This window comes from Diuraphis noxia, unplaced genomic scaffold (genome assembly GCF_037042655.1).
Source record: "Diuraphis noxia isolate RWA-SAM2 unplaced genomic scaffold, SU_Dnox_SAM2 contig0004, whole genome shotgun sequence".
NCBI classification, from domain to species: Eukaryota; Metazoa; Arthropoda; class Insecta; order Hemiptera; family Aphididae; genus Diuraphis; species Diuraphis noxia.
The window spans coordinates 73,007,864-73,033,323 of NW_028301714.1; the positions used below are offsets into that span (position 1 = coordinate 73,007,864).

The 25,460-nt window shown below is 27.5% G+C and overlaps 3 protein-coding genes and 1 long non-coding RNA gene across 7 annotated transcripts; 2 read left to right on the forward strand and 2 right to left on the reverse strand.

Moving 5' to 3' along the window:
- Positions 1 to 27: 27 nt before the first annotated feature.
- Positions 28 to 10,573, reverse strand: LOC107166795 (FHIP family protein CG3558). 4 transcript variants are annotated; one of them, XM_015515596.2, is made up of 14 exons: positions 10,066 to 10,573; positions 9,224 to 9,408; positions 8,534 to 8,788; positions 8,080 to 8,473; positions 7,168 to 7,209; positions 6,307 to 6,477; positions 5,964 to 6,157; positions 5,759 to 5,901; positions 3,232 to 3,337; positions 3,036 to 3,178; positions 2,768 to 2,946; positions 1,674 to 1,833; positions 1,486 to 1,588; positions 28 to 1,395 (listed from the first exon to the last, which is right to left on the reverse strand). In XM_015515596.2, exons 1-14 carry the CDS (start codon positions 10,183 to 10,185, stop codon positions 1,284 to 1,286), a joined length of 2,307 nt encoding a protein of 768 aa, XP_015371082.1. In that variant the 5' UTR covers positions 10,186 to 10,573; the 3' UTR covers positions 28 to 1,283. The 4 variants fall into 4 exon arrangements, with proteins under 4 accessions (XP_015371082.1, XP_015371084.1, XP_015371085.1 ...); XM_015515598.2 differs by lacking the exon at positions 9,224 to 9,408 and having other exon boundaries at positions 10,066 to 10,570; XM_015515599.2 differs by lacking the exon at positions 8,534 to 8,788 and having other exon boundaries at positions 10,066 to 10,570.
- Positions 10,574 to 11,828: 1,255 nt separating this feature from the next.
- Positions 11,829 to 12,249, forward strand: LOC149056475 (uncharacterized). The gene is made up of 2 exons (XR_016191308.1): positions 11,829 to 11,965; positions 12,022 to 12,249. It is a non-coding gene; the product is annotated as an uncharacterized LOC149056475 (long non-coding RNA).
- A 158-nt stretch (positions 12,250 to 12,407) lies between these two features.
- On the forward strand, positions 12,408 to 13,150 carry LOC149056476 (uncharacterized). The gene is made up of 2 exons (XM_089225183.1): positions 12,408 to 12,633; positions 12,717 to 13,150. Exons 1-2 carry the CDS (start codon positions 12,408 to 12,410, stop codon positions 12,722 to 12,724), a joined length of 234 nt encoding a protein of 77 aa, XP_089081309.1. The 3' UTR covers positions 12,725 to 13,150.
- Positions 13,151 to 22,235: 9,085 nt separating this feature from the next.
- LOC149056477 (uncharacterized) lies at positions 22,236 to 23,956 on the reverse strand. The gene is made up of 7 exons (XM_089227086.1): positions 23,844 to 23,956; positions 23,614 to 23,780; positions 23,360 to 23,467; positions 22,979 to 23,227; positions 22,734 to 22,904; positions 22,403 to 22,682; positions 22,236 to 22,257 (listed from the first exon to the last, which is right to left on the reverse strand). Exons 1-7 carry the CDS (start codon positions 23,954 to 23,956, stop codon positions 22,236 to 22,238), a joined length of 1,110 nt encoding a protein of 369 aa, XP_089083212.1.
- Positions 23,957 to 25,460: the final 1,504 nt, after the last annotated feature.

Below are 25,460 nucleotides of genomic sequence, written 5' to 3' on the forward strand. Positions count from 1 at the left end.
ATTAGTTAAATATTGTCTACACATAAATACACAACATAATTCATTTTATTATATTCTTCTCTACTATAAAAACTAAATGGCAAGATCATTCATAAAAAATAATAACTGTTATAACTTATAATTATTATAATAACAACAAAGTTACATATTACCATATAAAATAACTGTACTATAATATGAACAGAACAAAGACAACAATTTAGTCTTGAGTATTACAAAAATATTAACTTGCAAAATATGTAAAAACGAAATAATATTTAACAACTGCAACATAGCTAGAGTAGGTAACTAACAATAAATACAAAATTACAAATAATTATCTGATAGGAAGCTACAACAGAAATGTTCTTTCTAAACTTTGTGTTAATTAACTATATTGTGGTACAAATAATTTTACAAAAAAATATCATTCTCAGATCTCAGAGATTATTAATATATATAATTATTAATACATAGAATTGATTTTTAGTTGGTATAAATGTATACTTTTAAAAAAGGACACAAGATAGTTGAACCTTAAACAAAATACAATCACATTATTGTATTTGTTAGTATGAATTGTTGTAGACGTGTTTTGTACTATAAATAACATTGACATCAATAAACATGTAAAGTTAATGTTAATTTATAAGATCATATTTTTGCAAACAAAAATAAAAACAAAAATATATAATATAAATGTCTATAAATTATAAGAGTTACTCTTAGTATGGCGGAAGATGACATAATATTTTGTGCATTTCAAAATGTAAGATTATTAATTTTGGTTTCTAATAAAAATACAAATATGAATATATTATATAAAAGACTTTTTTCTAAACTTTGAATATTATATTATGTTAAAATTAAAAAGTAACATGGTTTTAATAAAAGTTACAAACAATTTTTAAATAAGCAATAAAATATTTCTATCGGAATATCAAATTTGTACGCGCAATTTTAAGTACAGCAGTCTGTTGCGATATAAATGCATGACATAAGTTGTTAATATTCACATAATAACAAATTTTAAATATGGACGGAACATTCATTTATTTCACGCGATATTATTATTTCATAATATCTAATTTAAATTTCAACAATAAAAATGAGTAAAAAATAATTCACAGATCTATAAATTAAAACCATAGCTTGAGCAAAACAATTGAGTTAACAATTTAATAACTTTAAAAGAGTTAAAACTTTGAAGTTCACATTAAAAAAATATATATATGCACTAATAATAATATGAGTAATATTAATAATATTATAGTTAATGTTATAACTAAATGTATGTATACTAACTAGCTAATTGTGTGTTCTTGACAAACGGCCGACAGTTCCTTCAGCCATTCTCCCAGAATAATTGCATTTATTGCCAAGTCTAACGACTCGTTTTCGTTTTCTTTGTAATACCTAAAATTAAATTTCAATATATACATTAAAAAAGCCAATATTGGATTTTTATGAATTATAAAACTTATTGTTTTAAGTTAATGTTTATACCTATAACCGTTGCTTGTGGATTCTAATATGGCTTCCTTGTTCCCAGAATTTCTTCTGAACATTGCTCCAAATGCTACTGATATACTGCGTCGTTTTGTTTCACCTAAAACCCCATTAATTTGAAAATTGTAATTTAATATTTTCTGGGTTGAAAAAGACATTTTTTTTTTATCGAAATTATTTTATACCTCTAGCAAATGGATCAGGAATTTTATCGTTAGCTGAACAACTGCATTTAGTGTTGCAGAGTTTATTTTCTCGTTCAATTAAAAATGCTTCAGCTTCTATTATTTTTTCCACATGACTACATAATTTTGATTCTATGGTCTGTTTTAAAGAACGCAATATCTGCAAGGAAAAAGCTAGGTTAGCAAAATTTTTAGATTTTGAGCGGAGCGAGGAATGTATTGATTTTACCATGATGTGTTTATTTTTATTTTTATTTTTTTTTTGTGTCTGTCATCACGTTTTGGGGCAGTAAAAGTGCTTCAATTTTCGAAAGTGAATCTAGTTGGTACTTTGGGGAGTCAAAAGTAAAAAATTCCCGATATTTTTCTAAATTATCGGGATTAATCAAACTAAAAATTAAGGGAAAACGGGAAATTTTACGCACAATCAGTTTTCGACAAAATCGATTTTGGTTTATTATGTAACTTTAAAACAAATGACCATAAATACATGAAATTTTTGCTGAATGTTTATATAAGTATATTCTATCCAGCAAGCAGCTTTTAAAAAATTTCGACTTAAGTTGAACTATTTATAGGTATATGCAATTTTCAATCATTATTAGTTTTTTTTAAATTATAATTGATAACAATTTATTTGTTGATTAGAAAAGCTTGAAAATGTAACACAATGCTCCTAACAAATTTTTACAATAGCAGTTGATATATAAAAGAAATACGTAGTCACAATTTTTTTTTACAAACATTCAAAGTTTGAATTTTGACAAAATACATAAAAATCACGAAAATTTGCAAATTTTTTTAAGCTAGAAATTCATAAAATTTTTTTTTTAAATCTAAGATATGAACATTTTTAATAATCTATAATATATCCTAGACAGATAAACTGTCTCTGCTCAAAATTGTTTTTCGTATACAATGATATAATATCATTGGATTCAAATTTAATTCCATCCATTACAGTAACCCACTTATAACCTACTGTACAGCAGAGCGACATCCATGACTTACCCGCTTTTTTATATAATGCATTTATCGACTAATAAACTAATCCTATCTATAGAAGTATAGAGTATAGGACTTTAAGTGCTTACTTGAAACAGAGAACGTATGCATGGCTGAAAAATCATAGAATGATTAAGCAACAATGATTGAATTAGTGGTTTGTTGTACATGGACAGACGAGTCATAACGGCAGTTAAACGTAGGTTTATCCGAAAATCTTGTTCAGGCAAATTTTCAAGATTTGAAAATAGCGCCTCGAGAAATGGACCTAAAAATTGAACATTATAAAACAAAATACTTATCTTATGTATTGACACAAACAAAATTAGACTATTGGTATGCAAATATATATCTTACCCAAACAAGGGTAATGGGTAAATGGTTCTTTTGTCTTGAATGTTGACTGTCTTATAAAGCATGTTGGTGAATCACTTCCACACGGCGAAGAAGTGTTTGAAAAAATTTCATCAGCTGGTCTACTATCTTCAGATCCAAGCATTCTGAAAAATTAATATATTTATTTTATTCTACTTTTTCAGATTTCAAACAGTACTTGTCAATGTCTTTAATGGCTTTAAAACTTTCATATCCACTTGAACTATCGTCAGCTGATAATATGCTGTTTTGATCATTCTCCACTTCATTTATTTTAGTATCAACTAAAAACCAAATCATATTGAAATTATAAAAGTTGATTAGTGATTGTGTAACATAGATTTAATAATTATTATTAAATATGTAACGAACAGTATTTAATAATTAAGATATGAATGCAAGGTACAAAAAGAGGTAACTAAATATATTATATTATTTGAAATTTTGAAAATGAAAAATTGCAAAAATGTATTCATTGGAATAACATCCAATGATAAATTAAATTACCAATGTCTGGAGGGCTAGTCAAATACAGTCTGTACTACAATAAATAAAAAAAAAATTCTATAAATAGTATAAATCAATGTAAGAATGTAACTAAATTTTTTACGCTAAGTAGATTTTGAATTATCAAAAACTATTTTTAAGCATAATCAAGCTTAATTTTTAAAACTTAACTATCAACAAATAAATCAAAGATAATTTGAACAAAATAGAATTTAAAACATAAATGTTGTGCTGTTTTTATTTTAGATTCTGAACGAAGTGATGAATGTATTTTTTTTGTTTTTTTTTGTTTTTGTGTCATGTACAGCATAACTAGTCGAAATAATGCTTCAATTTCAAACTTTGGGGGTGGTTTCCGATGTAAAAGTGAATATCCTTGGACCTTGGTGCACTATAGAGGTCAAAAGTAAACATTTTCCAACAGTTTTCAAAAAAATCGAGAAAAACAAAAAAAAAAAAATGACAGAAAAACGGGAATTTTTACGCAAAACCAGTTTTCGACCAAATCGATTTTTTTATATGGTTGTAATTCAAAAACTAATCACTGTAAATATTTGAAATTTTCACCAAATGTTTATGTTAGTGTTATCTATATACAGTTTAATTTTCACAAATTTTTGACTTTTTTTGAGTTATTTATAGACAACTGAAATTTTCAATTTTTCTGAAAATTTTTTTTTGAAGTGTCGATAAATTTTTTTTGGCCATATCAAAATACTTGAAAATTTAATACAAAGTTTCTCATAAGTTATTCTTATAGTGATTAAAAAATTATAAGAATACATAGGCACAATTTTTTTAAATTAACATTTGAAATTCAAATTTTGACTAAATACGTAAAAATTACAGCAATTTTCAAATTATCTTAGATAGAAATTCATAAAAGTTTTTCTTTTGAATTCTAAGATTTGAAAATTTAATACAAGGCTACTAACATATTTTTACAATAGCAGTTGCAAAATAAAAGAAATACATAGTCACAATTTTTTTTTTTAGATGCATTCGAATTTTAATTTTGACAACATACGTAAAAATCTCGAAAATTATTTTATTCTAGAAATTGATAAAAAATTTTCCTTTTATATCTAAGATTTGAAAATTTAATACAAAGCTTTTAAAATATTTTTACAATAGCAGTTGAAAAATAAAAGAAATGCATAGTCACATTTTTTTTTTACAAGCATTTAAATTTTAATTTTGACAACATACGTAAAAATCACGAAAATTCGTAAATTATTTTATCCTAAAAATTCATAAAAAATTTTCCTTTTATACCTAAGATTTGAAAATTTAATACAAGGCTCCTAAAATAGTTTTACAATAGCATTTGAAAAATAAAAGAAATATATAGTCACACATTTTTTTTATAAGCATTTAAATTTTAATTTTGACAACATACGTAAAAATCACGTAAATTCGCAAATTATTATAAGCTAGAAATTCATAAAAATTTTTCTTTTTAAATCTATGATTTGAAAATTTAATACAAGATTTCTTACAAATTTGTCAATCTTTATCACAAAAAAAATGTCCACCGGAAATTCAAATTAAATTTTTATTAGCATTTGAATTTCAAATATTGACAAAAATTCGTCAAAACCATGAATATTTGCAAATTATTTTGTAGTTCAAAATTCATAATATTGTTTTTATTAATATCTAAGAATATAAAATTTAACACCAAGTTTTCCACAAGTTTTGCTTCAAATAGCTATAGAGAAAATTTGAAGCGTCATTATAGGAAAAATGTTTTGAGCGTTCAAGTTTTAAGTTTCTATGAAATCGCGTAATGATAACGATTTATCTTCAAAGCAGGTATTCGTATATATAAGGTAATATGAATTATGATAACAACATGATAACTACATTAATTGATTAACCGTGCCTTATGCAAAATGAGTCTTAATTGAAAAATAAAATATTTGTTTCAAAATAGAATATATGACAGTATTTAAGTATAATATACCCTAGACAGATAAACCATCTCCGTTCAGAATCGTTTTTCGTATACAATGATACCTATCATTGCATTCAAATTAACCTATCCTAGTCAGAGGTTACCCCACCCCCTAATGTACAGCAGAGCGATACCAACTTACCCGCTTGTTTTATTTTGTATACAAAATAAATAAATTTTTTGATATTGTTTTACTAACCAAAAAAAAAAAAAAAAAAATAATGGATTTAAATATTTTTACCCATTACGTGAGATGGATTTTCTCCATCATATAAGTATGTCCAATGTTTGGTTTCTATAGCACATTCAGCTATCTTGAGCCGTGCATAATTCAAGTAACCTCGATATTCAGAGTATAAAGTTTGATAGTTAACATTCCGATGTCTAAAATCCATAATAATGATCAAAATAAAAAGTAACAATAACATAAAATTTTTAAAACTTACTTTAAGACATCTGGTATTAAGGACAAAAATATGTCAGCGGATTTACAATAAGAATCAACTTGTTTAATACGTGAACGTTGGCTAAGCATTATGTGATTGCAAGGCACTAAATACTTGAATACTAGTTCTAACATGACATCCTCGCAGTTTAAGTCTAAAATTGTTTCCATCAATGCAAGTGTAGCAACACAAACCTAAACAAATTTGTAACAATTTTCAAGACATAAAAAATAATGAAATAAAATAATATTTCGGTATAATAATTGCATATAATTTATCAAAAAATTATATGAGTCAAGATTATAAGCTAAAAAATGAATATTATAGTGTATAAACAGATTACCTTAAAAGATTTGTTATTAATTCGATTGATAAGCAATTCAATTATTTTTATTTTTTCAAATCTTTCACACAGCACAAATTTTACAAATGTTTGCAGTAGTCCTGGATGGGTGACGCTACGAAGTAGTAAATCTAAGTATACTGTTGCTGTTGCTACTTCTTCTTCTGCCACCTTCAAGTAGTATAAATTATACAAATCAAAATTTGGTAAATGCTATTTATTATAGTTATAAGGTGTATAAGTAACATGTACACAGATATAGTAAAAGTTTGAAATTTTCAAATTATATACAACAAAGTAAAAATAGAAAAATAAATTTATAGTTACAATTTACAACTACAAAACTAATTATTGCTACAATAGAGATGTATTGGAACAAAGATAGTTCTGCATTTTGAGCATTAAATAACACATGCCTGGAGTTATTTTATTATTGTCACATCAATAACTTTACAAAATATATATTATGCAAATAAAAATAGATCATTTTATAGAAATATTAGAGATTAGATTACTCTAGAAAGTATCAAACATTCTCAGTATTTTTTTTACATTATCATGCAAAATAAGTACTCAATATCAGTGATAAAACGCCCAAAAACATCAAAGCATCTAAAATATTCAATAAATCTACCTTGCTGTAACATCCACTCAATGAAGAAAATTTATAAAGTATTCCATGGTGTAAAATTAAGTCAAAAATTGAAAATACAGTCATTTGATTTAAATTTTGATTATAACTTAATTAGCCTTATAACCTTAGTTGTTATTGCTGTTGAAGATAAGAAAACAAATAACTCAATAGCCAAATATTAAATTTTGCAACATGCAGAGCCACAACCACATCCAAATAAATTTTACCCGCATTAAATGTGCATTGATACAGCAATTATTTTCAAAGTCCTAAACAGAATAAAACATAATTTGAACAGTTTTAAAAGTCTTTAAAGCTTCTATAAAATTACAATTGATCACTTTAAATGTAATGTGCATTCATTTTTATTTATAGATTTATCAAGCAAAATAAGGGACGGCAAAATATGTTAGTGGGAATACGAGTAACAATAAGTAATGTTTATATGTTATACTAAATACTAATTATTATTTTATTGAATATGAACTTTTAAGATATTAATTATTTCAGAATATTATCAATAATACAAAATGTTCTTTCTATTATGTAAATTTGTTTTCTAGTTTCTACGCTTAATAGTTATTAATAAGCAGAAAGATTTTAAAGAACCATCCTTTTGATGACCATAATGTATATGTCTAATAATTTAGTTATTTAAGTACTAAAATTAAATTTTTAATAACTAATCTGTTAAGTTTATCATTATTCTAATTACATAAATGATAAACATTGCAACTTTAGCTATCACTGTAATTTATGTTAATGTTATTATTAAATATTACCATACTAGTTAGAAGCACGGACTACTACAGTAGTAGTCCGTGGTTAGAAGTTATACATTTAAAGTAGTGAAATAATATGTAAATAAAATACTATTTTAATTTTATTAAAAAGAGAACTACAAACTCGTATTTATGTTCCTACAAATAATAATTTATTGTTTTACTAAAAATAAAAAAGCTAGAGTAGAAACGTAGACATTTTTTTTAACCGAACACACAAATAATATCATATATTAGAACCACATAGTTATGATTTAGAATATTTAGATATTTTAAATAATTCTACTTCACAATAATATAAAATTCTATAATTTAAATTAAAGTAATTGAATATTTAAAATATAATTTTGAATATACCTGCATTAATGCTGGCCCGACAACGGGTAGAAGAAACCCATGGTATAAGTAATCCAAAAGTTGATCATATACAGTTTTATGACATATTTTAGCAACAGCATTACACAGTTCTACTGAAGCTAAGAAATTATTTAGCTCTGGTACATCTTCAATATTTTCTGGACTCAGTCTGTAGCAATCATTTCCAAAATCTAATTTTCGCGGCAACACTGAATATAGACCACTTAAACCAGTTGCCAATACAGGACTCACATTCGATTTAGACGTTATAATATAAGCTAAAGTATCATTTTGACGAGATAATGATACAAATATTAATAAAGCATCACGAGCTTCTTCACCAATAGATCCTTCACGATGTATGAATGCCATCAACAATGACAATATAACACATCTAAAGGAATATCACAGTATTTAAATTAATCGAAAAAACAAGTAAAATAATAACAATTACTTTGAATTTTTAGTGTTATCTTTTAAGATATTGTATAATATACTTGGCTGATGAGAAAGCACCACACAAAATTGTCTTAAAACTGAAACTAAGTGTTTTTCGATTTCTACAGACAAGCAATCACCATCATATGAGTTTAATATTAGTATTAAAGGATTTAATATAGAATCATCAGAAAGTAACTGATGTCCTCGAAGTTCTGACAAAAGAACTCCAAAAACTTTTAATTGTTCCAATTTTAAATAGTTTTTGAATCTAAAAATAATCAAAATATTTGAATTAAAAATAGTTTATTATAAAAATAAATAATAATAATATAATCTATACATTTGAATAGAAAAATATTTATAAAAGAAAAAAATTTGTATTGTCAGCTTAAAAATACTTTGTATTCATAAATCCACTTTCGGTTCATAACTACACGATTGAAACAATACCTATATTAAATTCAATTGATGATAATTTCTCATAGTATATTAGTATCTACTAATTATTTATAAATAATATTATTGTTTATTGTTATTTATTAACATAGCAAGGACTTGTAGAACATTTTTATGAACTCCTTCAAGACATTATCTATCAATGTATCATATCAGACTAATTCAATTAAAAGCTAAAATTATAAAAATAAAAATCTAAAACTGTGTGTACCTAAATCTACAACATAAGTAATTAAAATACAATTACTTGTCTGTTTTTAAGCTCCATGAATATAATTTTCCTAGTAATTGGTTTTTCAAAAAGTATTCAAGACACCGTGATTGATTGGTTGATTTGACAGATTGTATATCAAGTAACAATAGCTTTATTAATTGATTTAAATGATTTATAACGGCTACAATATCATCATACTTAATAACACCTTTTGAAGCCTAAAAATAATTTTTTAAATGTATGTATATTATTCAACATCAGTATTTAAGAATATAATATGCATGTAGCATAAACATTTTAACTTTCATTGGCGCCTCAAGGATATGATATTAGGCACCCTTATTAAACATAAATATTTTAACATTTGCCGCCTTTTAAAATGTTAAAAATATTGTTAGTTCAGGGTATTTGACTCATTTTCCATGGCTCTGGTAAATATATAGGCATAATTTCACTAAGTAAAATTGCATTACTTTAAAAAATCTACTCTATTTCAATACATAAGTAAATAAAATTCATAAAAAATACACTATATACCTACTAGTACAATATTTAGTTATTAATTAACCAAACCTAACAGACATTGAGTGGATTATATATTTTTGGGATAATTTTGAATACCAGAAAAAATGAATTATAAAATGGATAGGTATATGTCAACTTTGTCTTATGATTTTAAAAATGTTAGAATAGGTAACTATTTCAGTTTTTCTATATATCTAATACAAGGTTTATGGAAATATATAATTTCCTATAACAAATATATTTTTTGTAATAAAATACACCAGATTACATACATTAAGTTGTATTGCAAACTACCTAATTCACTTAGATTGAACAAATCAAATTACATAAATCCAAAGTTTAATACTTACTTGAAATCGATCAATAATTTCAAAAGTTTGTTGCCAATGTTTGTTAAAGCTATCATAACATGCAGACAAATCAAGATCGTCAGTTTTTTCAATTCCTTTATTTCGCTTGAACCAACTCATATTATAAGCATCATATATATTTAATATTTAAATGTGCGCGTTACATTACACACTGCAGTATGAGGCATTACGTGAATTAACGATTTTTGAACAAAGGTAAAAAGTATGGTAGACACAAACCTTTTTATTTAAACATAGAAAGTATACTAAGATCACAATTATTAAAATGTACATCGAACAACGTCAATAAATTAATGAAAACAATGTTAATTAATTAGGAACATTAAATAAGGTATTAATTTACATTTTATTAACCTATATTTACAATACTGACAACAACAAAGATCAGAACATATTTTATAGATGCAAACATTTTCAATTTACCCAAATTGAGCATCGGCCATCGAGTAACATTATCTGGTTAGGTAGCTGATATGATAGAAATAAAACTGTGATAAGACTTGAAGCACAGACTATAATATGACTACATTTTCATGTCTGTGCTCGAAGTTACCATCCGCCATTTTAAAAGAGGCCATGGGTCTTATCACACGTATTTAATATTGATAATAAATAAATTTATTTTAACACCAAAATCATATTTTGTTTTGTTTTTCACTTTCTACAATTTTGTGAATTAATTTATTTTAATTATGCCTTACAAGGTTTGATTAGTCTATTGTAATATAATATTATGTCTTTTGTTTTAACCTGATATTATGTTGGGCTAAATGGACTAAATGTTTTAACTATTACCTATGTCTAAATGTGTAATTATTGCTTGTTTAAAATATACGCTGTGGCTATATCCCTGACAGTCGGGTCTTTATTAAACTATGATAACAAATGCGCATGCGCGGAAAATATACATGATAACAATATAACAATGATAATGCGATGATTAGCGGCTTTTACAATTTACAGTTTTATACCTATTCGATTACATTTGTTTAATGTTAATAATGTTTAATTGTTTTTATTGTTTTACATTATTTTAATAATATTAATTCATAATTAATAATTAATATAATATTATAGGCTAGAAAGGTAAACATATTACTGTCATTTTAATATTTTAGAAATATGGTATTTGTGAATTATGTGAATTATTGTAAATATTATTGAATGTGGATATTATACATTATAAGGAAATTGCAATGGTAAATAGGAAAATAATTATAAATAAAAAGTCCTTCTATATTACTATTAGAAAGACTTCCTACCGCCCGCATCGATCTCTGAATGCTTTTATCCGAGATCCATGCGGGCTGTAGAATATTTCTCTCTAGCAATTAAAAAAAAATTATGAAATTTGGTTGATTCTTCAAAGTGATATCATTATTCCCGAAGAGTGCATTTTTGAGGACAAAATGGCACCGGGCGCCTTAAGTCACCATTGCAATGGTTAAGAGGGAAATGGTGATGGCTAAATAACCGGACATTTAATCCTGGGGATGTATGTGACATGGAGATATCATGTTATATATTTGTTAGCAATGATTAACACATGTAGTTTACACAATAAACAGAGCAAAGTGCAGTGGTACATTCGGTTTACCACAAATTAAGAGAAAAAAAAACCTACAAAATTAAAATGCATTCCTCGCTTTACTCAGAATCTAAAAACTATGAGTAGCTTGTGTGGCATAAAATCCAAGATGAAGAAGAAAAAGAAGATATTAATATAAAAATAGAACCATCCACTGATGACCTAGGTAAATAATATGTTTTATGTTCAATTTTATGTTTCTGTGTCTAATAAAATACATTTTTATTTTTATGTGAATTATTGAATATGAACTTGCAAATGAAATGAGTCCGTATAGATGTTACTATTAAGGTAATTTTGTATTAAATTAAAATGTACCTTAGCTACCTGGGTTTCATTTATTTTAGATTAAAATGGCTCTGCAAATAGGAGATGAATTTAACTCTTTTGAGCAATTTCAACAAGCATTAATTGCTTACAAAAATGCAAAATTTATGGATTTTGCTATTAGTGACTGCAGAACGCTGACTGCAGCAAAAAAAACTTGTCCAAAAAAACTGGAAAAAACTCCGGAAAGTTTAAAATATTATTTTGTAAAGTATATGTGCATTGTGCATCCATGGCGGGGTTCATAAAAAACGAAAAACATGTTTAGAGCAAAGAGCTACATCGTTAGTATATAATATATTTATTCTATATTATTTATTTTTGTTTTATAAAACATTATTGCAAAACATTATTTAGGACAATAAAACAAGAGTGTCCATCATTTATTTATTTAAAAATAAATAATATGGATAAATTGGTAGTAGATAAAATGTGCGATACTCATAACCACGAAACCACTGAAACACTCTTTAATAATTTACCTAACCAACGCCGTATGACTCCTAAGGATAAGTCAGACATCATTCAATTGATGGACATGTGGGCAAACAAAAAATTAATCCAAGATAAGTATTTAACAGAAACGGGAAAAATTATAATTCTGAAAGATCTCTCTAATATCCGAACTAAAGGTATTTATATTATGTGTACTCTATTTTTCTTTCTTTAAAGTTAAGTAAAAATTATATTTTAATGAATCGTATATTTTTGTAAGGAAAATAAATAGTAGGAAAAAAAGACTTTGAACAAATTGTTGAAGAGCTCAGAGTTAAATACAAATGCAATATAGAAATCTTAACAGACAGTGAACAAAAGTTACAGGGTATCTTCTTACAAGACAAAAGAATGAAAACTGTATTTGAAGCCTTCCCAGAAGTAAATATAAGTAACTGTTTTATTATTAACTAATTTAGACATAAAATCACAAAAATCGATTTTATGTGACTCATGTCTTGAGTGGTATGATTTGAAATGTGCAGGTTTGAAAAATAACAGAGTAGGCAAATATTGGTTTTGTCAAAGTTGTAAAAATGTGTTTGAGTGACTACCTAATGTGTTGATTTATTATTGTATATTTTTTTTTTAGATTTTAAATTTTTACTTTTTAGTGAAGACAAACACAAACGACTGTGATATAAACTTTTTTATTTTCAGATTTTCAATTGAATATGTAAAATTTGTGAGGACTGGTAAAACTGAATTATTATTTTTTAGATTTTAGTTAGTTAAGATAAAATGATTATGATTGTTTTTGTTTAATTTTGGTACATAATATCCACATTAATATTTATTATGATTCACACAATTCACAAATAAACTATTTCTAAAATATATGATATTATTACAAATTGGCAATTAGTAATAATGTAGCGTCCCAGCATACAGGAGGACAAACGACTGGTGTTGAGGTAGATGGATTGGGTGTAAATGTGTAATAAGTATAACAACTTAATTTGTGATTAATTTATTAGATATTTATTTGATTACTATGTAAATAAAACACTTTTACTGCACAAAAGGATTTGGTTGCAAAATATTCTAAGTCCGAATAATTAAATTGGACTGGTGTCTGGCGTGAAGGTGCTTGTTCTGACTCTGGTGGCTCACGTCTGAATTGGGTCTAATCGGGGCTCTCCTATATAGTCCAGATAGTCCTATTTAGAGTGCCTTGATAGAGATAGCCTCTATCAAGGCACTCTAGTCCTACTCTCTGCATTTCCTCTCCTATCGATAAGATACGTATGTGTCCATGGCCGAGTCGTGCAAAAGCGTACGCGTGTATTATTTTAATATCGCAGCTTCCCACGCCCATGCGACCGGTCGGCCACATCCTGGTTATTCGCGATACGTAATCTCCATAACCCGACGACATTCATCATATCTCTAGTTACGCCTGTCAATACTACGATTTCATATTTAATATTTCGTATATCTAATTACTATAGTAATATTTTGGAAAGGCTAGAAGTTTGGCCTTCGATATAACTATTGATGTCCTACACAATAGAATTGGTTGGCGAAATCATACGCCCCAGGGTCACTTATACATATCTACGTGTATATGCGTGTTTAGATGTCTCAGCGGGACGTCAGTACATAGCAATAATTAGTAATTACTAATTACTAATTATTATTATAATCAATGAATAATAATCATCGAATTATCACAGGTGTTATCATTGTTATAATGTTATCATGTATATTTTCCGCACATGCGCATTTGTTATCATAGTTCGGGAGATAGTCGGGGATAATATAGCCACCACAGAATAGGTGAAATCAGAAAGGACACTCGATGCCAAGAACGTTTTGCGTGGAGTGGGGACGGAGGCCGCCATCTTCTTATTTATGCTGTTTTGTTAGGTTATGAAATTAAGTTGTTATGAACACTATGAAATATTGTGTAACTCGTGTATGTTTAGTAAACATTGTTTACCTTTCGCTGACTCCCTATTTTACAAATATTCAATTTTACATATTATTCTTTGCTAATTCTTAAAAAATTGTGATTTGTATTGATATTTTTGTTTTTGTCAATTGTTTATAATAGTTGTTGTGTTTGGTCAATTTTAATTTTTACTTTTTTTCTATTTATTATTATTGTTCCAATTAATTAATTATACTAATGAAGTATTGTTTTAAAAACAAAAGTTTTTGATCACAATAAATAAACAAAATTGAAAAATAGATATACTATATTTGAATTAAATTGTATTGTAATTGAATAATATACTTACCTATAGGTACTATTTATTATTTAATTAAAAATAAGCCGAAATTCCAAAAAGCTTGAAGTAAGTCTATGGCCAAAAGTTGGACTTCAAGATTTTTAACTTTAACCGTATCATTTTGTGATTTTATTTTTTAGTTAGGTAATTTATTTTTCATTGTATGGACACACTGATTCATAAATAAGAATATGGCCGCCACGTTTTTGTGTGATAAGTATGATTACTGTGTTATAATTTTTAAGTGTCCACCCCTTGTAGCCACAGCGTAAAATATATGTATATACTATGTTTGTTACTTGTAATTTATTCTTGTTATTTTATGTAGCTAATGATAATTGATTATCTATTGTGTTAGATATTGCTCGTTAAAAATGTTAAACATCCATGCTTTATTATACTAGTAAATTATTTTGGTGATTTTATTTTATTAAAATAAAATAGCAATTGATGACATGATTAACAAATTATTATTTATTTAAAATAACAAGCCTAGTATTTTGTAATATAATATGCCCATAGTTTTAATCAAATATGTTTGTCTGATTTTATTGGACTAAATGTTAAAACTATAATAATATGTTATTGCTTGTTAAAAATATATGTATGTTTGTTTAAATAAGATAAATAAAATAAAGATTGATAAATAAATATAAAAAGAATTCAAGGATTTTCTATTTTTTAGCAGTAATTTAGGTCTGTAAACATAATTAAATTGTCCATGTCACTATAGGAGTTGATATCAACAATTAAATCTTCAACCTATACAGAAACCACCAACGTAATAGGAAAAAAATGTACCACTTTATTTCTTAAAGATTTGATCCAAACAGCAAAGTAGAGCCTACGGCACGGCGTTACAGTGATGTAATAAAAAAGTTTGCCACAACAATTTACTTTTACTCTCCAAAAGCTTATAGTTACATCAGGTATACACAAACATTATATATTTATATTTGATACTGGGTATATATCTCCTATATAAGCATAGCTTGTAATGGGAATGTTGAGTTCAACATTTACAGAATATTAAGAATTTGAAATTGTTCTTAAGAGGCCGTCACAGTAGGAAAAAATCGACCGTAAAAACATACTTTTCTATTTCCAATAGTACTCAGGCCTCATTGATCGTAGAAACATGATTTTAGTCAAAATAATCACGAGAAGTTTTACTTAAAAATCTTGGAACAGATTTTTGATTTATGTTTTCTAACCAATTTTATTTGCATTTGAAGTTTGTGACAAATTTTAATTTTTTTAAAAAATTATATAAAATCAGCAAATTGAGGTATCGAAAATCTGTTACTAGATTTTTAAGTACAACTTCTCGTGATTATTTTGATACTAAAATCATGTTTCTACGATCAACGAGGCCTGAGTACTATTGGAAATAAAAAAGTATGTTTTTGGCAAAAAAATCATGAATTCGCCGTCGTCATGTGCTGCTCTAGTGACTACAGTGGCAGCATTTTGAACAGTACTTCTGCCACCACCCCGCGTTCATAAGCAGCGGTACCGCTCAATAGGTCAAAACTGGTTATCTATCTCAGCCGCGCGCTGGTTATAAATAGCCAAACTGTCAATATGAAAATAATAATTTTGTCATTGAATAATATTATTTTACATTTCCAATTTTCGTATTCCTATTACTATCGTATTTTACGCAAAATGGAACCAAATCTTAAAACTGTAACTAATCAGCAAGAAAACGTCCGATTCAAACAAATTTTTTTTTAAACTGTAGTAAACTATTCGATAAAATTGGATATTTGATATTTCAGATGATTTTTTTTACATTTAAATCAGTATAACTGTATATTATGTAAAAAACTTTAAATCATACGCTGTGAAAAAAATTATTAACGATGGATAAATAAATATGTAATATTTCATAATACTAAGTACACAAATTATTGTTATTGTATATTAATTAACATTTAATCAGCATAATATACGCCAATTTTATTATTGTCTGTCAAACAAAATTTGCTGAAACATTAAACGATTTATATAATATTACTAATTTACGAATATATTTTTCAAGATTACATATTACATTGTTTATTAATTTATATTGTATTTGTAAGGTGCAAGTACTGTAGTAATTATATTCTAACAATTATTTAACTATTTAATTATTAATGATAAAACATTAAATATTGAAATAAATGGATTCAAATATTGACATCCTGCATATCTAACTGTTCACGCCAGTAATTATTGGTAGTAGTAAACTAGTAACTAATACATTTTCGCTAGATTTTTATTACGGTTTATATATTTATATATTTTCAAAAATTTTCGACTTTTTTGAGTTATTTATAGACCACTGAAATTTTCGATTTTTTTGAGAATTTTTTTTTTGAAGTGTCAGTAAAAAAATATTGGACGACCAAAAAAACTTGAAAATTTAATACACGCTTTTTTTTAATAATCGTTTACAGTTCAAAATTTTACGAAATCTGTCGAAAACGCGAAAATTTGCAAATAATTTTGAAGTTGAAAAATCATAAAATTTTTTGCGTTTACAACTAAGGATTGAAAATACAACACTAAGTTTTCTATAAGTTTTACTTCAAGTAGCTATAGAGAAAACTCGAAGCATCATTATAGGAAAAATTTTAAGTTCGTTTGAATTTTAAATTTTTACGAAATAGCGTAACGATAACGGTTTATCCTCAAACGATTTTAAATATTTGTTATTATTCAAAAAGTATAAGTCGTAGATACTTGAAAATTTTATCGGTTATTTAGATTGGCGTTTTCTTTACATGATTTAAATTTCAAAATATTTTGACTTTTTTTGAGATATTTATAGATGACTGAAATTTTCAATTTGTCTGAAAATTTTTTTTTGAAGTGTCGATATGATTTTTCAAGTATCTACGACTTATAATTTTTGAAATATAACAAATAATATTTAAATTCGTTTGACTCGTTTGAGGATAAATCGTTATCATTACGCGATTTCATAAAAATTTAAAACTCAAACGCTCAAAACATTTTTCCTATAATGACGCTTCAAATTTTATCTATAGCTATTTGAAGCAAAACTAATGGAAAACATGGTGTTAAATTTTATAACCTTAGATATAAATACAAACAATATTATGAATTTTGAACTACAAAATAATTTGCAAATATTCATGGTTTTGACGAATTTCTGTCAATATTTGAAATTCAAATGCTAATAAAAATTTAATTTGAATTTCCGGTTGACATTTTTTTTGAGATAAAGATTGACAAATTTGTAAGGAATCTTGTATTAAATTTTCAAATCTTAGATTTAAAAGGAAAATTTTTTATGAATTTCTAGGATAAAATAATTTACGAATTTTCGTGATTTTTATGTATTTAGTCAAAATTTGAACTGTAAATGCTTATTAAAAAAATGTGTGACTATATTATATTTCTTTTATTTTTCAAATAATATTGTATAAATATTTTAGGAGCCTTGTATAAAATTTTCAAATCTTAGGTATAAAAAGAAAAACTTTTATGAATTTCAATCTAAGATAATTTGAACATTGCCGTAATTTTTATGTATTTAGTCAAAATTTGAACTTCAAATGCTAATAAAAAAAATCATGCCTATGTATTTTTGTAATTTTTTAATCACTGTATGAATAACTTATGAGGAACTTTGTATTAAATTTTCAAGTATTTTGATAGGGCCAAAAAAATTTTATCAACACAGAAAAATTGAAAATTTCAGTTGTCTATAAATACCTCAAAAAAAGTCAAAATATTTTAAAAATTAAAACTTGTAAAGAAAATGCCAATCTAAATAACTGGTAAAATTTTCATGTATCTACGACTTATACTTTTTGAATAATAACAAATGTTTAAAATCGTTTGAGGATATATCGTTATCGTTACACTATTTCGAAAAAATTTAAAATTCAACGCACTTAAAATTTTTCCTATAACGACGCTTCGAGTTTTCTCTATAGCTATTTGAAGGAAAACTTAAGGAAAACTTAGTGTTATATTTTTTATCCTTAGTTATAAACAGAAAACATTTTATGATTTTTCAACTTCAAAATTACTTGCAAATTTTCGCGTTTTCGACATATTTCGTAAAAATTTGAACTATAAACGCTTATTAAAAAAAATTGTGACTAACGTTTTTTAATTTTTTTTAGCTACAATAAGAACAACTCATAAGGAACCGTGAATTAAATTTTCAAGTTTTTTTGGTCGTCCAATATTTTTTTACTGACACTTCAAAAAAAAATTCTCAAAAAAATCGAAAATTTCAGTGGTCTATAAATAACTAAAAAAAAGTCGAAAATTTTTGAAAATTAAACTGTATATATAGATAACACTAACATTAACATTTGGTGAAAATTTCAAGTATTTACAGTGATTAGTTTTAGAATGACAACCATATAAAAAAATCGATTTGCTCGAAAACGGGTTTTGCGTAAAAATTCCCGTTTTTCTGTCATTTTTTTGTTTTTCTCTATTTTTTTGAAAACTGTTGGAAAATGTTCACTTTTGACCTCTATAATGCACCAAGGATCTTCAATTTTACATCGGAAACCACCCCCAAAGTTTGAAATCGAAGCATTATTTCGACTAGTTATGCTGTACACACCCAAAAAAAAAAAAAACACACATCATTGTAAAATCAATACTGTATATTCCTATATTAAGTTTAAAAATAAAATAAGTAAACAGGTATGTATTTTATACTAACAAAAATATTTAAAACGTTATACTAATATTGGAGATGAAAATATCGTACGATAAGTACTTCAGGTCACTAATAAGTAATATCGTAAAAAACGTGACACAGTTACTAAAAAAACCTATTTAATCGTAATGAAATTATTGTTACTACATGTTATTACATGTATTTTAAAAAGTAATTGGGTTAGAAATACAAATCAAGTTTTGGTGTATTATTATTTGTATGCTTTATTTATTGATTAATATTCTTAAGTAAGCAGGGGCTTTAATTAATAAATAGGTCGCGACTCGTGACTCGTGAACTAGGAGCCACGTACCGTGCGCTAGTACATAGTAAGAAATAGTGGATGACAATTTACGCAACGGTCAACTACATTGACGCGAAACGTCTATAACGACAGTCCGTGATATAATAATGTACCGCTCCCGCGATTATAACACACGCGCCGCGGCGCGTAGATGATGGACGTGGTTACGGCCAGCCGCGACGGCGGCGATACGGAATACAACGCCATCTCTTGAGCGTTGTATGTTTTTCACTTTTACCACGACGGCCTCTTAACAGTTATAGTATGTTACTTAATACAAATTAAAATATTTCAATTGTGACATTGCATTTATCTTTTATAATTATTCAAATTAATACTATTCTTGTGTCTTGTGGTATAAATATGGGTACAAGAGTTAAGCAAATGCTTAAACTTATGAAGAAGTAACATTTACCTAGTACAATTCTTGTAATAGTTTTTATTGTTTTATTAATTATTATTATTATATTTATTTATTCATAATATCTGTGTTTTTAAATAATAAACAGTGATAGCGGATCAATCCAGATTCAAAATCAACCAAATTAATTATTCTTTACATGTTCGCGCAAACTATTATCAGTTGTCGTGTTATCGATAATTACGAACACCCCCCTTGATCGAGAGATCAAGCGCCGTCAGTTCAGCTGGAACGAACGGCGTCCGGCAATACTGCGTCGGTACGGACACACTAGTTCGTTGTTGTTACCACAGATTAAATGAAACCAGATAGTGCACTTCGGAATATAACAATAGATTTCTAAACAACAGGATCTGATTGGTTACTGCGCGATGCAGTAGGTCCAAAAAGGAGTAACAAAAATATTGTAATACAATAATTTACAAAAAATATTGTTCACAGATAAAAAGACACAATTTTATTCCAATTAATTAATTTGTTTATTTATTAAAATTACACAACATACAAACATTTACAAGTAGATGAAAAAAAACTACAGTTAAATTATATTTAAAACAAAATTCTAACATAATTATTCTATTTTTATTGTGCTGTAGTGTCCACTAGTTTTCAGTCGTTTGGCTCCAAATTGTATAAACCACAGAAATGTGCAAAATTATATCTAGATAATTATTCAAATACATTTTTATTTGAATAATTTGAAAATATTATTATTGGAATAATAATGTTTTCAGATTACTCAAATACATTTTTATTCTAATAAATATCTAGATACAATTTCATTGGAATGACGCCCTACTCTGGTAGATCATTGTTCCATATTGATCCATGTTGATCCATATTGATACATATTAACAAATACAAAATAACAGTTATTAATAATTATAAATGTTTTAATGTTGCTAATTTTCTATTTTTCCTTATTTTTTCAGAAGCCATCTCTCTATTTAAAAATTTTAATGATGAATAAATCCTAAATCTTATGAATAAATTTAAAAGATAGTCTTTATTAAAATGTTCACACGGGTGAGAATAGTAAATTTATAGCATACTAAGTTTCAATTTTTCACCTACTTTATTCTCAGCTGCTAATACAGGGAAACGATTAATAAACACTGTTTCTAAACTATTTATATAATTATAAAATTCTGAATGTGGCATTGATAGGTTTCCAAAAGTGGATTTTTCAGAATTTTCATAAGCTTTAAAATAAGAAAATAAAAAGGATGGTTCTAAATTTTTTTGAAATTTGGCATAATTTAAGCAAATATCGCAAATATGTGTTTCCAAACATTTTTTAATCAAATAGCCACAAATATAAGTTAGTATATTTTGATCAGGCAATTCTAAATCCCGATAATCAACAGATGTTACCGGTATTGAAGATTTAAATTTAAATGGAGTTTTATCTGGAAACATAATATTTTGAACCTCAGAATTGGTAGGGTCTTGAATATTAGATAGAATGTCATCAAAATCTTGCAGGCAATTAGCATTGTTGGAATGTTTAAAATAATTCATGAAAAATATATTTTTAAATGAATAATAGAATTGTACTGGAGTTGGATTGAAATTATTTCCTTGTCTCTGCCTAAACGTGCAAAACAAGTACTCAAGACAATTTTGTTTGATCCTGTTCGTAAATAAAACATAATTTTGCCTAGTATTTACAGAAGATAAGGATTGCCACAATAAATTTAAGCTAGCAATAGAAACTAACCATCCTCTTATAAACTTCATTCTATTAGTTACATCTATATTATTTTTGTCTAAAACTATTAAAGAATTAAACATTTTTTTCATTAATAATAGGTGTGATTTTTGAAGCTGAGAATTGATAAATGGTCTATTATAATCTTTTGAATTCGGCCTTTTATAAGAATTAAAAATGTCAAATAATTTATCAATATTTTCTATAAATTCAATTGTAGGCCTAGAATTAAAAGGAAGTTTATCTAAGGCTAAATATGTTTTCATGCCGGCTGCCACTGTGGCACTAAACAATTGTGCCGCCAAATATACACGCATCTTCTGAAATGCATTAGGATAGACATGTGAGTTAGTTAATTTGGGAGCTAATCTTAAATTGCTTTCACTATCTTCCTTGTAAAACGACACAACATATTTTTTGTCAATAATATTGTCATCTACTTTAAATTTATGTTGTAAAAACATATTTCTAGTAGCCTTGAGAAGGTGTGGTGGATCAAAAATATAAAAAATCTTTTTGTTATTGATTTCAAAATACGGACGAGAAGGAGAAATATTAAGATGATTGCTTAAGCCTATAAAATTTGATCCCATGTCCGCAATGAAGGCTTTAACATCCAATGGTGTACTTTGTAGTTTTATTAGTGTTGTAAAAATTATGTCTTGTAAATCATACCCGGTACAAGTACTTGAAACTAAATAATACGCTAAAGGCAACTTCCAATTCACATTAATACCCCTGAGCATTAATACTAATGCAAACTTCGCAGGTTCATAAGTCTTGCGATAGTTTGTTATGTTGAATCCCATAATTTCATCTTTTTTTATCAAATAGTATAAATGACTTTTTATAGACATTTCGTCTGCACAAAGTATGCACTGTACTGCTTCAGAAGAATAATTTTTGGTTTTAAAGTTTATAAAGGAAAATAGGAAATCATTAAGACCTGGTTGAATTTCAAATTTTGAGGTAGATCGCTTAAGTGTACTTATACTAGGCAACGATAAAGTTGATTTTTTAAAGTTATACACTCTGGGGCCTAAAAAATAAATTGTTAAAGCAAATTGTTTTAGAGATTTTGAATACCTGTAACCTTTTTTTCCCTAAATTTACACATTAAATGAGACCTGACAATTAAGAGTAATGAAGGAGATAAAAATTTTTCGCATTGTTTTGAGAAAATATCTGTGGAATCATTATCTGCTAATACATTACTTAGAGTTGCAACAGTTTTTTCCAAATTCTTAATTTTTTCCTTTGCTTCTTTCAATTCCGATCTTAACAAAATTTTCCTGGGTGTAGAATATGACAAATGATCTGGAGTCTGAGAAGAAGAGTCAGATGTATTAATTAAAGATGAGCCTAAAAAAAAAAAAAAAATACAAATTAATAACATATTTATGAAAGAAAAATTATTGACTAAATAACCTAGAACGAGGAGCTTACATCAGCTCTGTTCTTAGAAATCTTTAATTCATTATCATATCAACTCACTTGTACTAGGACATGAAATTGGGCTTGAGCATGCCATTGGTGTTGATAGATAATTTGATTCATTCATTGTTGAATCACTCTCGGATTCTCTTTTCGCAAGAATTTCATCTAAAATTAGTGAGAGCTAAATTAATACATTAATAAGTAATAAGTACCTATTTTAGCCAAATATTATACAGTGAGCTATCTAAACTATATATGTTTTAAATGATAATATTGAATTGAGGTCCAAGATACATCTAATGATATCTCACCACTGAATAATGTTGGAACTGCAAAATCAGTCAGCCTGTTTTTTTTGTGAACATTAAGGAACATTTTGTCTTCAAAATGTTCACTACATATTCTCAGGTTCTGAACAAATGCATTTTTATCAACATATTCGGGCAAACATTTCTTAATCCACTGCCACTCGGAACGTCTAAAAAATTAAATAATTAGTAAGTTAAGTTAAAATTAAAATATACAATATAATGCTATTTACCTTTCTGTATTTTTTGGCATAGTAAAATAACTAACACCAACAGAGGTTCTCGACTTATTGTTGCAGTATTTTACTGCGCATGATGAGCCATTTCCCTTTTTTGTTTCCATCATAAAATAGTTATGAAAAGTTAACAAAAATTTTGAAATTTGAAAGTACTTTTAAAAATGTAAAATTTAAATTTTAAGCACGTGACCAAACACATAAACTAGAACATACACGCGCCAAGTCACATAAACAAAACATTATCATGAAATATGTTTGATAACATATAGCGTACAGTATGACCAGTTTTATGAAATATGGTAAATTTATTTTTTCCATTCCTAGCCAGACTGATTTGAGTACAAAAAAGTACAAAAATTTGTTTACATATTACCGACTTTCATGAGTGCACTATCTGGTTTCATTTAATCTGTGTTGTTACGCTCCCGCTCGTGAGCTCGCTCGCTCGGTCGTTTATCTTGGATACGATTCTACCAGCTCCGATAGTTCAACAAGAGTCGGTTTCTTCGTTGAATAAGTTTTTAAATATTTTTGATGAAAATGTTGGTATCCTTGGATCTCTTGAAATTCCGGATTTTGGCGATTTTCTTTTGTTTTCGATTGCCTTTCGATCTTTGCCTGTGTCGTCACGTCGTCTGTTTGAGATGACAAATTCGGAGGAGTACCCGAAGGCACAGGAACTTTTCAAATTTGTGAAGAACCGAATCCAAGTGTTGGAATTGGCAGGAGGAACTCCATCTTCCTCTGGTACCAAAGAGGGACATTTGAAACCGCCTGACTTCAAGAAAGAATGGAAGAAAGGTCAAAGGACATCTACATCTCTAGTGGCAACGCAATCAACCAGTGCTCCAGCTACAAAGTCTGTTAGGTGCCCAAATTGTGATGGATCACATCAGATAAGCAATTGTCCCAGTTTCAAGGGACTGTCGGTAGATGACCGATATGCGGTAGTATCAAAACAAAGACTTTGCATGTCGTGTTTCAGCAATCAACACTGGTCGAACAAATGCAAGGGAAGCTGTCCCAAATGCAAACGTCGTCACCACTTGCTTCTGCATAGGGATGTTGAAACAGGTCAGGGTTCTGCAGCTCAGCAACCACCCGCCGTAATGCTTGGTTCTCAAACTTCTGTATCCGTGTTACTCGGCACTGCAATAGTGATGGTTAGAGACGTTAGCGGGGAACTTCAACCTGTCAGGGCTCTTCTCGATTCCGGGTCACAAATCAGCATCATTAAAAGGGATTGTTTAGATCGGCTTGGTCTTAGGCGGTCAAGATGGACGGCCTCACTGACAGGGCTCGCTGGTCAGTCTGTTCCTAAGGTTTTAGGAAAAGTGCATTTAGAAATGCAATCCTGTTATGAGCCAGTTCCGGTCATAACAGTCACGGCGTGGGTTTTACCTACCATAACGGCAGATCTGCCAAGCCAACAGTTGATCGTCGGCGTAAGGGAAGGCCGTTCCCATTTGCAGTTTGCAGACCCCTCCTTCGATACCCCAGATCCAGTGGAATTGTTGTTAGGAGCTGACGTTCTACCACAGGTGTGGATTGGTGAGCAATGCTTCCTCGGTTACGGGCTCCCAACGGCATATAGCTCTGTCTTTGGTTGGG